This window comes from Corythoichthys intestinalis, chromosome 13 (assembly GCF_030265065.1).
Source record: "Corythoichthys intestinalis isolate RoL2023-P3 chromosome 13, ASM3026506v1, whole genome shotgun sequence".
In the NCBI taxonomy this organism is placed as follows: Eukaryota; Metazoa; Chordata; class Actinopteri; order Syngnathiformes; family Syngnathidae; genus Corythoichthys; species Corythoichthys intestinalis.
Window position 1 is genome coordinate 49,083,905 of NC_080407.1, and position 12,930 is coordinate 49,096,834.

The 12,930-nt window shown below is 39.6% G+C and overlaps 2 protein-coding genes across 2 annotated transcripts; both read right to left on the reverse strand.

Moving 5' to 3' along the window:
* Positions 1-4,443: 4,443 nt before the first annotated feature.
* On the reverse strand, positions 4,444-6,506 carry LOC130928866 (protein S100-P-like). The gene is made up of 2 exons (XM_057855647.1): positions 6,294-6,506; positions 4,444-4,615 (listed from the first exon to the last, which is right to left on the reverse strand). Exons 1-2 carry the CDS (start codon positions 6,444-6,446, stop codon positions 4,472-4,474), a joined length of 297 nt encoding a protein of 98 aa, XP_057711630.1. The 5' UTR covers positions 6,447-6,506; the 3' UTR covers positions 4,444-4,471.
* Positions 6,507-6,537: 31 nt separating this feature from the next.
* On the reverse strand, positions 6,538-12,307 carry LOC130928864 (uncharacterized). The gene is made up of 5 exons (XM_057855646.1): positions 12,166-12,307; positions 11,770-12,093; positions 11,573-11,677; positions 9,250-9,344; positions 6,538-9,179 (listed from the first exon to the last, which is right to left on the reverse strand). The coding sequence occupies exons 1-5, from the start codon at positions 12,257-12,259 to the stop codon at positions 9,114-9,116; spliced, it is 684 nt and encodes a 227-aa protein (XP_057711629.1). The 5' UTR covers positions 12,260-12,307; the 3' UTR covers positions 6,538-9,113.
* Positions 12,308-12,930: the final 623 nt, after the last annotated feature.

The following is a 12,930-nucleotide window of genomic DNA, read 5'->3' on the forward strand; positions in this document are numbered from 1 at the left end:
TGAACAGGAACAGTGTCAAGATTTATATTTACATATTGTAAGTTAATTTTACTGCTGACACTGCGTTTCTGGGTTATCAATATTATTTGCCCCTCCTCCCACAAAAGTCAAACTCCGCTTATGGTCATCCTGTATACATTTCTGTTGGTGGCTTTGAACCTTTCTCATATTAAGACCCATTATTTATCTGACATTTGATTAGCTGCATGGTGATTTAACATATATTGTATATTAAAAGAAAATACATATAGAAATGATGCTTTACATACGGGTAGGTTGCTAGCATTGTTAGCATTACTTAGCTTCCTTTCCCACATAATCTAGAAATACTCATAGCTGAAATAAAAATATGTATACTGTAGCGACCTTTATTATCTGTTCCACCCGCAACGGTTGATGGATATTCTTAGCAACCATCACTGGCAGTGGTGCCTGGAGTTGCCTGCCTTCAAGCTGCTGCGGGGTCCTTCCGAGGTCCTACCATCAGTCAGCGGAGGCCACAGTTGCCCACACAGATGCCCGATCAAAATAAATTTTTAATTGGCTTATTGTTTTGAAAATCGGCCAATTTTATTTAATTAATCTGCCTATGTTGGAAAAAAGTCCAAATATCTGATTTGGCCAAGCTATGCCTAATTAGCACGACGGGTATGTAGACAGACAGTGTAGTCATATGTTATTTATCCTCTGCGTAGGTTGCTAGCATTATTAGCATTACTTAGCTTCCATTCCCACCTAATCTAGAAATGTTCATTATAGTTAAATTCAAAATATGTATACCGTAGCCACTGTTATTATCTGTTCCACCCGCAATGGTTGATGGATTTTCTTAGCAACCATCATTGGCAGTGGTGCTCGGAGAAGCCTGCCTTCAAGCTGCTGCGGGGTCCTTCCGGGGTCATACCATCAGTCAGCGGCAGCCACAGTTTCCCACACAGATGCCTGATCAAAATCATTTTTTTAATCGGCTTATTTTTTTGTAAATCGGCCAATTTTATTTATTAATCTGCCAATGTTGGAAAAAAGTCCAAATAACGGTGCGACATATTGGCCGCCCGATATATCGGTCGACCTCTCACAATGTTGTCTGAAGGCGCCCCCCCCCCCCCCCACCTCCAAATCCTGAAAATGTGTATCAAAGTTTAATTGAACTTCTCTGCTGGACTTTGAATTCAAAATTGCACAAGGAGCCACCCAGGAAATATAATCATACTATTAATAAGTCAATTTATCACTGCTATTATCTGTGAATTTTTATTGAACAAAGCAGTCATTGATTATAGCTAGTCAGCAACCAACACCCACATAAACCTTTATGAGATTCGAATCCCGATAGCCTCACTCTGTCTTAATTCACACGTCCCCGAGGGCGACCTTTCCACACGGGGTCTGATAAGAGTTCAGAGTCTCCTCGTCATGTGATTCCCGTGAATAAGTGGGCCGTTTATTTAAACTCGCTTGCCTTTAGTTACATCACAGACAGTCACGTGGCGCACAGGCTGTGCATTATCAGTACATTCCAGGCGTGCGTGCGTGTGTTCTCGCCGTGCAAAATTTAGTCGGGATGAGCGAAGTTGCTTGATAAAGTCACGCCTGAAAATTCAAAAGATTCTTTTAAAAAGTTAACTGCGTGACGAGGCTGTATGTAGGTCGAAGGTGAGCGAGCGCTATGAGTGGGGCCTTTGTGTTAGCATTCTGATTTGGCTAGGCTAACCCGAGCTACCACGACGGGTGCGTAGATAGACAATGTAGTCATATGTTATTCATCCTCTGCGTAGAATGAGAACATACATGCTGTAACAAGAAGCTGAGTAAGAAGAAGAAAGTGTAGCAAAATTAATTGGTGTATGTAACTTGGCCAACAGATGGCAGTATAATAAAGAAGAATTATTGTAATATTTGCTTGTAAGTCTAGCCATAGACTTCATAACCTATTGACATGACACTGGAAACTGGGTCGATTCGTAGGGGGCCTATTTTCAAAACCAAAGCTGCTACCGACTTAAAACCAAAACAGGCACCTACCTTAGCCATATATGAGTCTCCATGAGCAGTGGCATCAAAAAATTCAAAGTCGTTCCCTTATAAAATCCCAAATAATTATTTTTTATATAAGTATAATACAACTTAAAATGGCTATAAAAGTCTCAGATTGTACACTAGATGCATAAAAATCACCAAATGCAGAGATAATCACCTATATTTTCAGGATCAATAGCAATATTTAACATATATAAGTTTTTGACCAAAATAGCACCTTAATTTTTTTTTTTAATGTACTGCAAGTTTTCAACAGCTAAAAAATCACTCAATTTAACATCAGAAACTTAATACTTGAGGAAAACATGCAAAATCAGTTAAAAATAATATGTAAATAGATTATTAATAAATTCTATATACAATCACAACTTATTATAGAATAGGGCTGCAGCTATCGATTATTTTAGTAGTCGATTAATTGATGAACTAGTTAGTTCGAATAATCGAGTAATCTGATAAGGAACATGAAAAATTAAAATATCTGAGCTGAGCCTCAAACGGTATAAAAAAATAAAATAAGGGTCTATGTACAGCAAAAGAACAATAGGCTAACTTACATAGCAAAAGCACGCTAGCTTAAATGCTATAAAACATTAAACGAATACTTGAAGCAGCAAAATTTAATTCGAATCGTTTTTTCTAATCGAATACTCCAGTTAATCCATTAATCGTTGCAGCAATATTATAGAATAGAATAGCCCTTTATATTCATTATACTGTTAGTAAATGAGGCTAGCGGCTGCCTGACGTAAACAGAGCTTTTGGTGAAAATTCTTGTGAATAAATGCTTAAATCCTCGAATTCTTCATTGATATGGACATAAAACAGTCTCGATTCTTGGTTAAAAGCAAAGAAACCGCGCAGATAGAGTTTATTTTATTCATATTGTTGAAGTACAATGCTACTCTGCTAGCGAAAGAGGCTAGCGGCCGCCTGGCGTAAATAGAGCTTTTCTGGCGAAAGTTCTTGTGAATAAATGCTTAAATCCCCGAATTCTTCATAGATATAGATGTAAAACAGTCTCGATTCTTGGTTAAAAGCAAAAAGACGTGAATTTAGCGTTTATTTTACATATATTGTCGAACTACAATGCTACTCTGTTAGCAAATGAGGCTAGCGGCTGCCTGGCGTAAACAGAGCTTTTCTGGCAAAAATTCTTGTGAATAAATGCTTAAATCCCCGAATTCTTCATAGATATGGACGTAAAACAGTCTCGATTCTTGGTTAAAAGCAAAGAAACCGTGCAGTTAGCGTTTATTTTATGTAGGTTATATTGTCGAAGTACAATGCTACTCTGTTAGCAAATGAGGCGAGCAACCGCCTGGCGTAAACAGAGCTTTTCTGGCGAAAATTCTGGTGAATCAATGCTTAAGTCCTCGACTTCTTCATCGATATTAATGTAAAACAGTCTCAATTCTTGGTTAAAAGCAAAAAAAAAAAAAAAACATGCATTTAGCGTTTATTTTACGTATATTAGCGAAGTACAATGCTATTCTGTTAGCAAATGAGGCTAGCGGCCACCTGGCACAAAGAGAGCTTTTCTAGCGAAAATTCTGGTGAATAAATGCTTAAATCCCCGAATTCTTCATAGACATGGACGTTAAAAAGTCTCGAGTCTTGGTTAAAAGCAAAAGAAACTGTGCAAAAATCTTAGATTTTTTTATTTTGCGTTTCACAAGTTAGACTGTACGTTACTTTAAGTCCTACCTGTGGTTATATACCTGTGTTATAATTGTCCGTGCTGTACACAGTATAGCCTAATTAATTGTAAAAAATTTTCATAACATTTATACCATGGATATTATCTGATACTGAGGTCTATAAGTCATACAGCATGGCAAGTGGGCATTTGCGTGTTGTTTTCAGCACCATTTTCTGCCTATGTTCCGGGACCTGTGCCCGTCTCGTCATATCTGCGCTGTCATATGTACTTTGCGTTCCGGCACATTATGAATTACAAATTAAGCTTTGCTTTGAAAGCAATATGCATATTGGCCCAAGACTGATAATGAAAAACTGATACCAATATTCTCCAATATCCTTTCAAATGCTTTTTATTGGCCGATGTTATCTCTAGTCTAATCCATACGGACTGAGCAAGGCGGTTTTCTTCATCTCCGTTAAGCCTTGTAATGCAATGCGCACACACACACAAGTGGAGAAAAAGCTTAGGTTGGTGACCTCGCAAGCCGATTTACTAGTCAGCCAAGGAACGACCAAAGGTGTTGAGTGATGTCTGCCATTCAATGCGGATCGTCTAGTCACCAGGAGAGGGCAGCATATGATCTTTTTGATGGTTTAGTTCAGCCACTTTATTTTTGTGTATTTTTTCTTGTTTTGTTCAACAACAAAAGGAACTTCTTCGTTGTGTGTATAAGCAAAGAAATGACACAAATTTTCAGGTATTAGTAGTCATTTTATTCAGGTGCTCTCATTTCTTGGCACTGCAGACATGTCTAATCATGCACATGATACTGGACACGCATACAATGAACTCATTGAAGTCCATCTCTCCGTCTTTGTTAAAATCCAGGTCTTCCAGAATCTTTTGTGCCTCTGGGACCTCCTTTACAGCCTGTGTGTCGAAAAAAACAGACGTGAGGATATTGGATGGTTGTCGAACTGCCATTAACGGCGGGAGACGTTCAATCCCCTCTCGCGCCATCAATGGCATTGTAACATACAGGAAACGTGCTATACATACACAACATACAAAATAACAGAAATTGCATTCCTCTCAAACCTGTGGTACCACAGTAAAAATAACAATTATATTTTTCTGAGTTTGAGTCCCCCCCCCCCATAGATTGGCTAGAAGTACGATTTATACTCTGAAGCGACTTTTGTGTTCATTATTATATCATTTCACGTTATTTTCACTTTAAACCGCAAGAGGGCGCTGGAGGCCTGTGTTTCAACATTGGCGTTAACTTATCAAAACAACTGAGAAGGGCTGAACAAAATGGCACCGAAAATGGCTCTATTTTTATAATTGCCTTTCAAGATGACATGTCTGTTCTTGGTTTTGGATTTTATCAAAGAAATTCTCCTCAAAAATGCGACTTATATGATTTTTCCCTGACTAATAGTCTGAAAAATACAGTACACATACTATTAAGATTTTAGGGCTGCAGCTATCGATTATTGTAGTAGTCGATTAATCGATGAACTAATTAGTTCAAATAATCAAGTTATTGGATTAGCAAACCCTAACCCATAAAAAAAAATTAAATACCTGAGCTGAGCTTCAAACAGTATAAACAAATTAATAAATGAGGACCTAAGTACAACAAAAGAAAGATTGGCGAACTTACATAGCAACAGTCCGCTAGCTTAAATGCTATAAAATGCTAACTTTTTTTTTTTTTTAACAATTCTCTTAACGAATGGTTCAAACACATATTCCCACAAAAAAACGGCTTTACTTATTAATTCACGAATGCATTTTAAAAAACATTAGGTCTAACAAAAACTTAGCTTATGTTAGTCTAAACAGGGAGCACCTGAATTCAGCTATATGAGTTATGTCATATTCACTGTTGCAACTAGAGGGCTAAATGCAAACACTTTCAAAACAAACCATCCCAACGCCACTTTAATTAAACAAATACTCGAAGCAGCAAAATTTAATCAAATTATGTTTTCTAATCGAATTACTCAAGTTAATCGATTAATTGTTGCAGCACTAAAGATTATAAACAATATGGTCAGTGGTTTTTAACCTTGCTAAAGGTACCTAAGCCCACGAGTTTCGCATGTGGATTCAATGAACCCTTCGGAATTATGTCAAATTCAAAACCAATTTATCTAAGCTAGCAAGCTAATAATTTAGCAAATTCCCGCTCAAAATTCTTGTCATTTTCACACCATGTTTTATAAACACGTTAAAATTTGAGACCACGCTGCCCATTGGTCTGTTGTATTCCCTCATACCAAGTGCGCGTCGACCTTCCACTGAGCAAACCAATTCCTCCGCCCTCCAGATCAAGGACTAAGAGTTAAGAAAAATGGATGAAGCCTGTAAATTGGGAGCAAACCAGTCCAAAACCTGGTCTAAAAAGCAGTTTTGCGTAGATTTAATCAGCGTATGAAAATAGTGCTCTGCTAGTTTTTTTTACATTAGCCGAACCCCAAGGTTAAGAACCACTGAATATGGTCAATAAAGACCCGAAATTAGGCAAAAGTCAATGGTTTGGTTGACCTTTTTCTTAAATTCAAGTCATCTAGCCATGTTGAGGTGCAATAAACGTTACCTGGCAAACTTCGGGCAGCTCATTCTCCATGAGGGTCTTGACCTCCTTCTTGGTCATGGTGTCCTTGCACCCCTCTGCTCCGGCGTATTTGTCAAAAACCTCACAGATGATCCACATGGCCGCCTGCAGGTTGGTTGGTTTTCCTTCGCACATTTTGGCAAGATTCGTCGACCAGTGTCAGGTGCAGCAGGAGAGTTGTCAGTGCTAACAGGCGGGCGCTACCTATTATATATACCATGTCGGAGAACAGATTTTCGTGGGCTGGGACCATTGAAGCAAGTCATCAGGTTGGACAACATCGTTGTAATAATAATAATATTAAAGACGCCCACTGTACACACAGTATCGAACAAAGACCTTCTTTATGGTGTTTACTTACTGCACGGTTAAAGGTGCGGCCTTTTCATTTCAGGGTGTGCGGGTTTACCGGACCACCATTTGTCTTCATATAACATGACACATTGAATAGTATACGCCAACAATAAAAAAAAAACAGGTTAAAAGTCAGTGAACTGCTCTTTATTTTCAAAGACAATACTTTCAAGAGGACTACCTGCACAAATACAAGCACAAGTAAGCAGGTCGGTTACAAAAGCTGAAATGTCAGTTTCCATTTCCTGTGGCTGACCTGCCATCCACGACCACAGATTACGCAGACATTTTTCACTCGGCATCATAGCCCGGAAACTGCATAAGATGAACGACCACAACTTCTATTGTGCACTGTACTTTACACACTCAATCAGGCCAGGGCTGTACATAAAGAGAGTGTGGCCAACATGGCCGCCGTTTTGTAACCTATGCGTAACAGCGCACCTCCAAGTCTGTGTCTCTGGAACGTGGAGACTACTGTTGTTTGACAGCAAGCTAGCGGCAATGTGCAAATCTTGACTAATTTTTCCTATGATCTGCCATTTTCTTTTAATTGCGGTCTGGACTAGCCGGTTTTGCTAATCTGCGTGTTCAGCTTTCTTGTTGGCATAACAGCGAAGGCGCATTGTGAAAAATGAAGTCAGTGGCTTTATCAGATGGCTCTATCAAGTCATTCGTTTCAGGAATGAATTCCCAAAGGGGAGTTCACCGCGCAATGTGCCACCGCCTCACAGGTTACGACTTCGAGGTCACGTAGGTCACGAGGGGACGTAGGTTAGGCATGAGACAGCGAGAACAAAAAGTGGTATTTGGTATGTGGCAAAATGGATTTTGGCATGTGGCATTTGGCAAAAAAATTGCCCAAAAAAAAAAAAAATCCATTTTCCCACATACCAAAAAATGCCACATGAAAAAGAATTGCCACATGCCAAAATCAATTTTACCACATACCAAAAAAAGCCACATGAAAAAGAATTGCCACATGCCAAAATCAATTTTGCGACATACCCCAAAAAATGCTACATAGCAAAAAAAAAAAAAAAAAAAAAATGCCACATGCCAAAATCCATTTTGCCATATACAAAAAAATGCCAAATGGCAAGATCAATTTTGCCACATGGCAAAAAAATGCCACATGCCCAAATCCATTTTGCCAACATACCAAAATAAAAAATTTTTAAAAATCCACATTGCGAAAAAAAATGTCACATGGCAAAATCAATTTTGTCACATGCCCAAAATAATGCCACATGCGCCAAAAATGCCACATGGCAAGATCAATTTTGCCATGTGGCAAAAAAATGCCACATGCCGAAATCCATTTTTCCATATACCATAAAAAAATGCGACATGGCAAAAAAATGCCACATGTAAAAAATGGCTTATGTCAAAATCCATTTTGCCATATGTAAGAAAAAAAAATGCCACATGGCAAAAAAAAAAAAAAAAATGCCACATGAAAAAATCAATTTTGCCATATACCAAAAAAATGCCACATGGCAAAAGAATGCCACATGGCAAAATCAATTTTGGCACGTGGCAAAAAAGTATCACATGCCAAAATCCATTTTGCCCTATACCAAAAACAAAAAAATGCCACATAGCAAAAAAATGCCACATGCCAAAAAAAAAAAAAAAAAAAAAAAAAAAATCCACATAGTGAAAAAAAATGTCACATGGCAAAATCAATTTTGCCACATGCCAAAAAAAGAAAATGCCACATGGCAAGATCAATTTTGCCATATGGCAAAAAATACCACATGCCAAAATCCATTTTTCCATATACCAAAAAAAAAATGCCACATGTAAAAAAAATTCCTTATGCCAATATCCATTTTGCCACATACCCCCAAAAAAATTTTTTTAAATGCCACATGGCAAAAAAATGCCACATGTAAAAATCAATTTTGCCATATACCAAAAAAATGCCACATGTCAAAAAAATGCCACATGGCAAAATCAATTTTGGCACATGCCAAAAAAGTACCACATGCCAAAATCCATTTTGCCACATACCAGAAAAAAAGGGAAAAAAAATCCCACTTGGCAAAAAAAAAAAAAAAAAAAAATGCCACAAGGCAAAATCAATTGTGCCACATGGCAAAATTTTTGCCACATACCAAATACCATTTTTTGTTCTCTGCTTTTAGATCGCATCTAGCAAGAGAAAATAGAAATCAATATTCACGTATGTTTAAGTCATGGTACATGACATCAGAGGGAGTCACTAGCTCACTCGCAATTTTCAAGCCTTTTGTCTATCTTTCTGAAAAAAACACTAGCATAATACTAACATACATCAGAAAATGTATCACAAAGACTTGGGGAACAACATAGCCGCCTTCTGTCACTGACCAATCTGAATGGAGACACGGTTAGGCCAAACATTCTTCATAAACAACTCTGAATCAAAAGCTTTACGTACAACCAAGTCTTCACAGCCCGACGTCAGCCGCTTTGCTTCATCTCAGCCCGCTCAAAGTAATCGACAGACTCGTACACCAACACCTGACACTGAAACACAGATAAACATGACAAATGACATAACGATCTACTTTCTTTTTAAGCTTTCGTGTGGACTCACCCACTGGGAAGAGCCTGTAGAGGAGCCGGTGCTTCGTTTATCCGGGTCGGCCGTGTCCGAATCCAAGTGCGGGCTCTCATAGATCACTCGGACTCCTTGGAAAATACACATCGTATTTTACATTCAGTTTATGCATATGACAAACTCATGTAAATTCACAATGAAAGTTGAGTGAGTGTGAGTTTATACATAATGAAACCAAGTCACAGCCAAGTGAGTGCTTGAAGGTATGGTTTTGTCAGACAATTGCATGAGTCATTATTAACCAAGTCACAAGTAAGGTCACTTTCACATTAGACCAAGAGGACCAGGGTCCGGTTGGAGAGCTACCTTGCAACAACACTTTCACCTGGTCCTACACAAACCCCTACGCCGACGGCAACAAGCAGATCTTCGTCTACTTTCACCCCGTGCACCTTTGGAAGAACATCTACAGCAGCTTTCACAACAACGCCTGTATGGTGCTGCCCAGGTGTCCTGGGGCTGAAGTAAGTGGACAGTATTTTTCACTTTATAAAAAAGATGAATCAAAACACCTATCTTTCTAAAACAAATATGTTTTTTAGGAGCCTGAGAGGATGAGGACGGCCCGATTCTCAAGCCTGAAGGTGGTTCGCGTCCTGGTCAGAAAGGTGGGAGCGGATCGCGTCGGGGCGTGGCGCGTTTCAAACCAGTTACATTGGTGCCGTGACCCGGATCAGCAGTTAAGGTTTTCGGGGGGTGAGTGTGGCTTGACGCACCAACTCTCGCAATCAGTTCTCCCGGACAGTCCAGAACAAATGGCGGGATGGTCTGCCCCAACACAAGGAGCACCAGAGAACGCCTGATATCCAACTGATAACACGACCGACAAGACTCCAAGAGCCCCTTTGACAGTGAGGTGGCAAAATCCACAACCCTCGTTGCCCGGACAACAGTAACTCCGGAATCCTCCTGTCCAATCCACAAACAGACAATAGTCCCAAACACACCCTTGTTCCTAATCACTGCCCAGACTGAATGTTTAACTCAGTGTCGTCATTTTTTCTCGGGAACCTTTTGTTGACTTCTGAATTGGTGACCTTGAGTTTGCCTTCTCGCCTGAGTCTGTGTCTGTTTTGCCTTTCTGTTTGATTGCTGTTGACCCGAATAAATTGTCAACTTGTTCCGGTGAGCCTTCTTTAAACCTTTCAAAATGGAGTCAGTACAAAGGGTTAAGATTAGGGCTGCAGCTATCGATTGTTTTCGTAGTCGATTAATCGATGAACTAGTTTGTCGAATAATCAAGTAATCGGATAAGTAACATGAACAATTAAAATACCTGAGCTGAGCCTCAAACAGTATTAAAAAAAATTAAATAAGGATCTATGTACAACAAAAGAACAATTGGCTAACTTACATAGCAAAAGTCCGCTAGCTTAAATGCTATAAAACGTTATTTATTTATTTATTTTCAAACAATGCTCTTAACAAATGGTTCAGACACATATTCCCACAAAAAAAGGCTAAATATACCCATAAACTAAATTTTAAAAAATACTTGCGCAAACAAAAACTTAGCTTATGTTGGTATTAACATGGAGCAGCTGGATTCAGCTATGTGAAATGAGGCAGACTAAAAGGCAGTGTAACCACTCAAATCAATAAAACTGATTGCAAACACTTTCAAAATAATAATAATAATTAAACGAACACTCGAAGCAGCAAAATTTAATTACATTTTTTTTTTCTAATCGAATACTCGAGTTTATCGATTAATCGTTGCAGCACTAGTTAAGATTAAGGTGAACGCACAGAGTTTGCCCTTCTGGCCGGATTGTCGGGATCTCGCCGGCCCTGGCTGTTGGTTCGGCAGGCGCGATTCCAGCTGTCTGGCCAGAAGGTCAGATTCCTTGACGAGTCACAGGGTCATGTCGAGTCAAGTCTCGAGGTCATCTCGAGTCACAAGGTTGTAAAAAGGAGTTGAGTCAAGTTAAAGGTTGTCAAGTTGAGTCACTTGGCAACTATTGTTCCCCACCCCACCCACAAAGTACGCAAGTTCATCTTTGTGGGAAACCTTACTGTCAATGTAAAAAAATGCTGTATAGTCTGTAAAGAATTTGATTGATGTTGATTGCCATGGTCTTCTGTGAGGGTGTAGCGAGAGTGGCCAAGACGACCAAGCAGATCACTGGCTTATGATCCAAGTTTTTCAAGTCAGCTTGTCGAGTCTTGAGTTATTGCCTCAGAAGTCGAGTTAAATCTCGAGCAAGTTAAGTCCGAGTCTGCGATTCATCAAATTTGCGACTCGAGTCACAATCCCTATGACTCCTGTCCAATTGTCTGGGCTTTGTAAGTCACTGACCTTTTGTTTGTTTGAGTTTGCAGATGCAGGCAAGCCCCAGGAGAAGCAACAAAACCAGAGCCAAGGAAATAACCAATGGAACCCAGATAGGACTTCTGGGAAAATCTGGAATATTCATGTGTGACGTTGTAAAGACATTTTCAGAATAAATACCAAACAACACCAAGCAGGTGTGCTCTTAATTCTAGTCTGCTCACCTTCATCTGTAGTACCATTTAACCCTTGGCGCACTCTAACGATAGTACCATTTCCTGTTATTTCCAGCAGACTCGGTATGTCTACCTTGACCTTGCACACGTATGTTCCGGAGTCATTTTTTGTGATGTTACCCAAAACTAAGGTCCCACAGGTGCTGTTATGACGTTTAAAGGGTGCGTTCTCGAAGGTGGTCATGTTCCTTAGCCACTCCACTTTGACTCTGGAACTGTTGTTTCCTGTCCAACAGCACTCGATAGTGACCCACTGGCCTTCAACCACATTTTTGTCAGAGCTTTGGTAGACCCTCCAAATGGACGCATCACCTGAAGGAAAGCCGCATAGAGGTCAATTTAGGAACAAAATGACACATTATTTTCAACTTTTCCTCTACTTACTCCGTGATGAGAGAGCACAATGCGAGGCGAGAAGCAGACAGCTCAGAAGAAGCTTCATGTTTCCACACTGAGAACGCCGCTCACCTCTTGACATCCTCTCAAAAACCCGCCCACCGTTCACACAGAAATCGAGAATGATGACACGTCCTTTTATGGGACTGTAATATCATTACAATATAGCAGGACAGGTTAAAAACATAACACAACACAGCGAGGGAGAAAAAACAAAAAAACAAACAAAACTGGGCCATCAAGCAGAACTGAACAGGCCCTCGGAGTTTGGCTCAATTTAGATGTCACGCAAGTCAGGGTAGTGGCAGACTGTCCCCCTCTCATCATCTCATGACAACCTAGCTTGCTGGAAATTCGCCCCTTTTTTGCGGGATTAAAAATGCATTCACACTCCTAGGAGAAAAAACCCCTATTGAAGAGTGTCCTACAAAAAAAAGAGGTGCAACTGAGCTGTGTACCAACACCCTTTTTCAAAACCAAAACAAATCTTCTAATTGGGCCAATTCAACCAAGTGTGCCAAATTTCCTGACTCTGTAAACCATCTAATTTCAAGAAAAAAAATTCTTTTAATGTCGATCAAAGGGTCGTCATGGCACAGAGACATGTGGAGATGGGCCTTAAAATGTAATATTACAAAAGGTCTGGTAACCACAATGACCAATCATAATATCTTATTGCAGAGATTAGAATGTGACATAGGCATTAGAGGAGCAGCCCTCTGCTGGCTTAAATCATATTTCTCTAATAGGTAC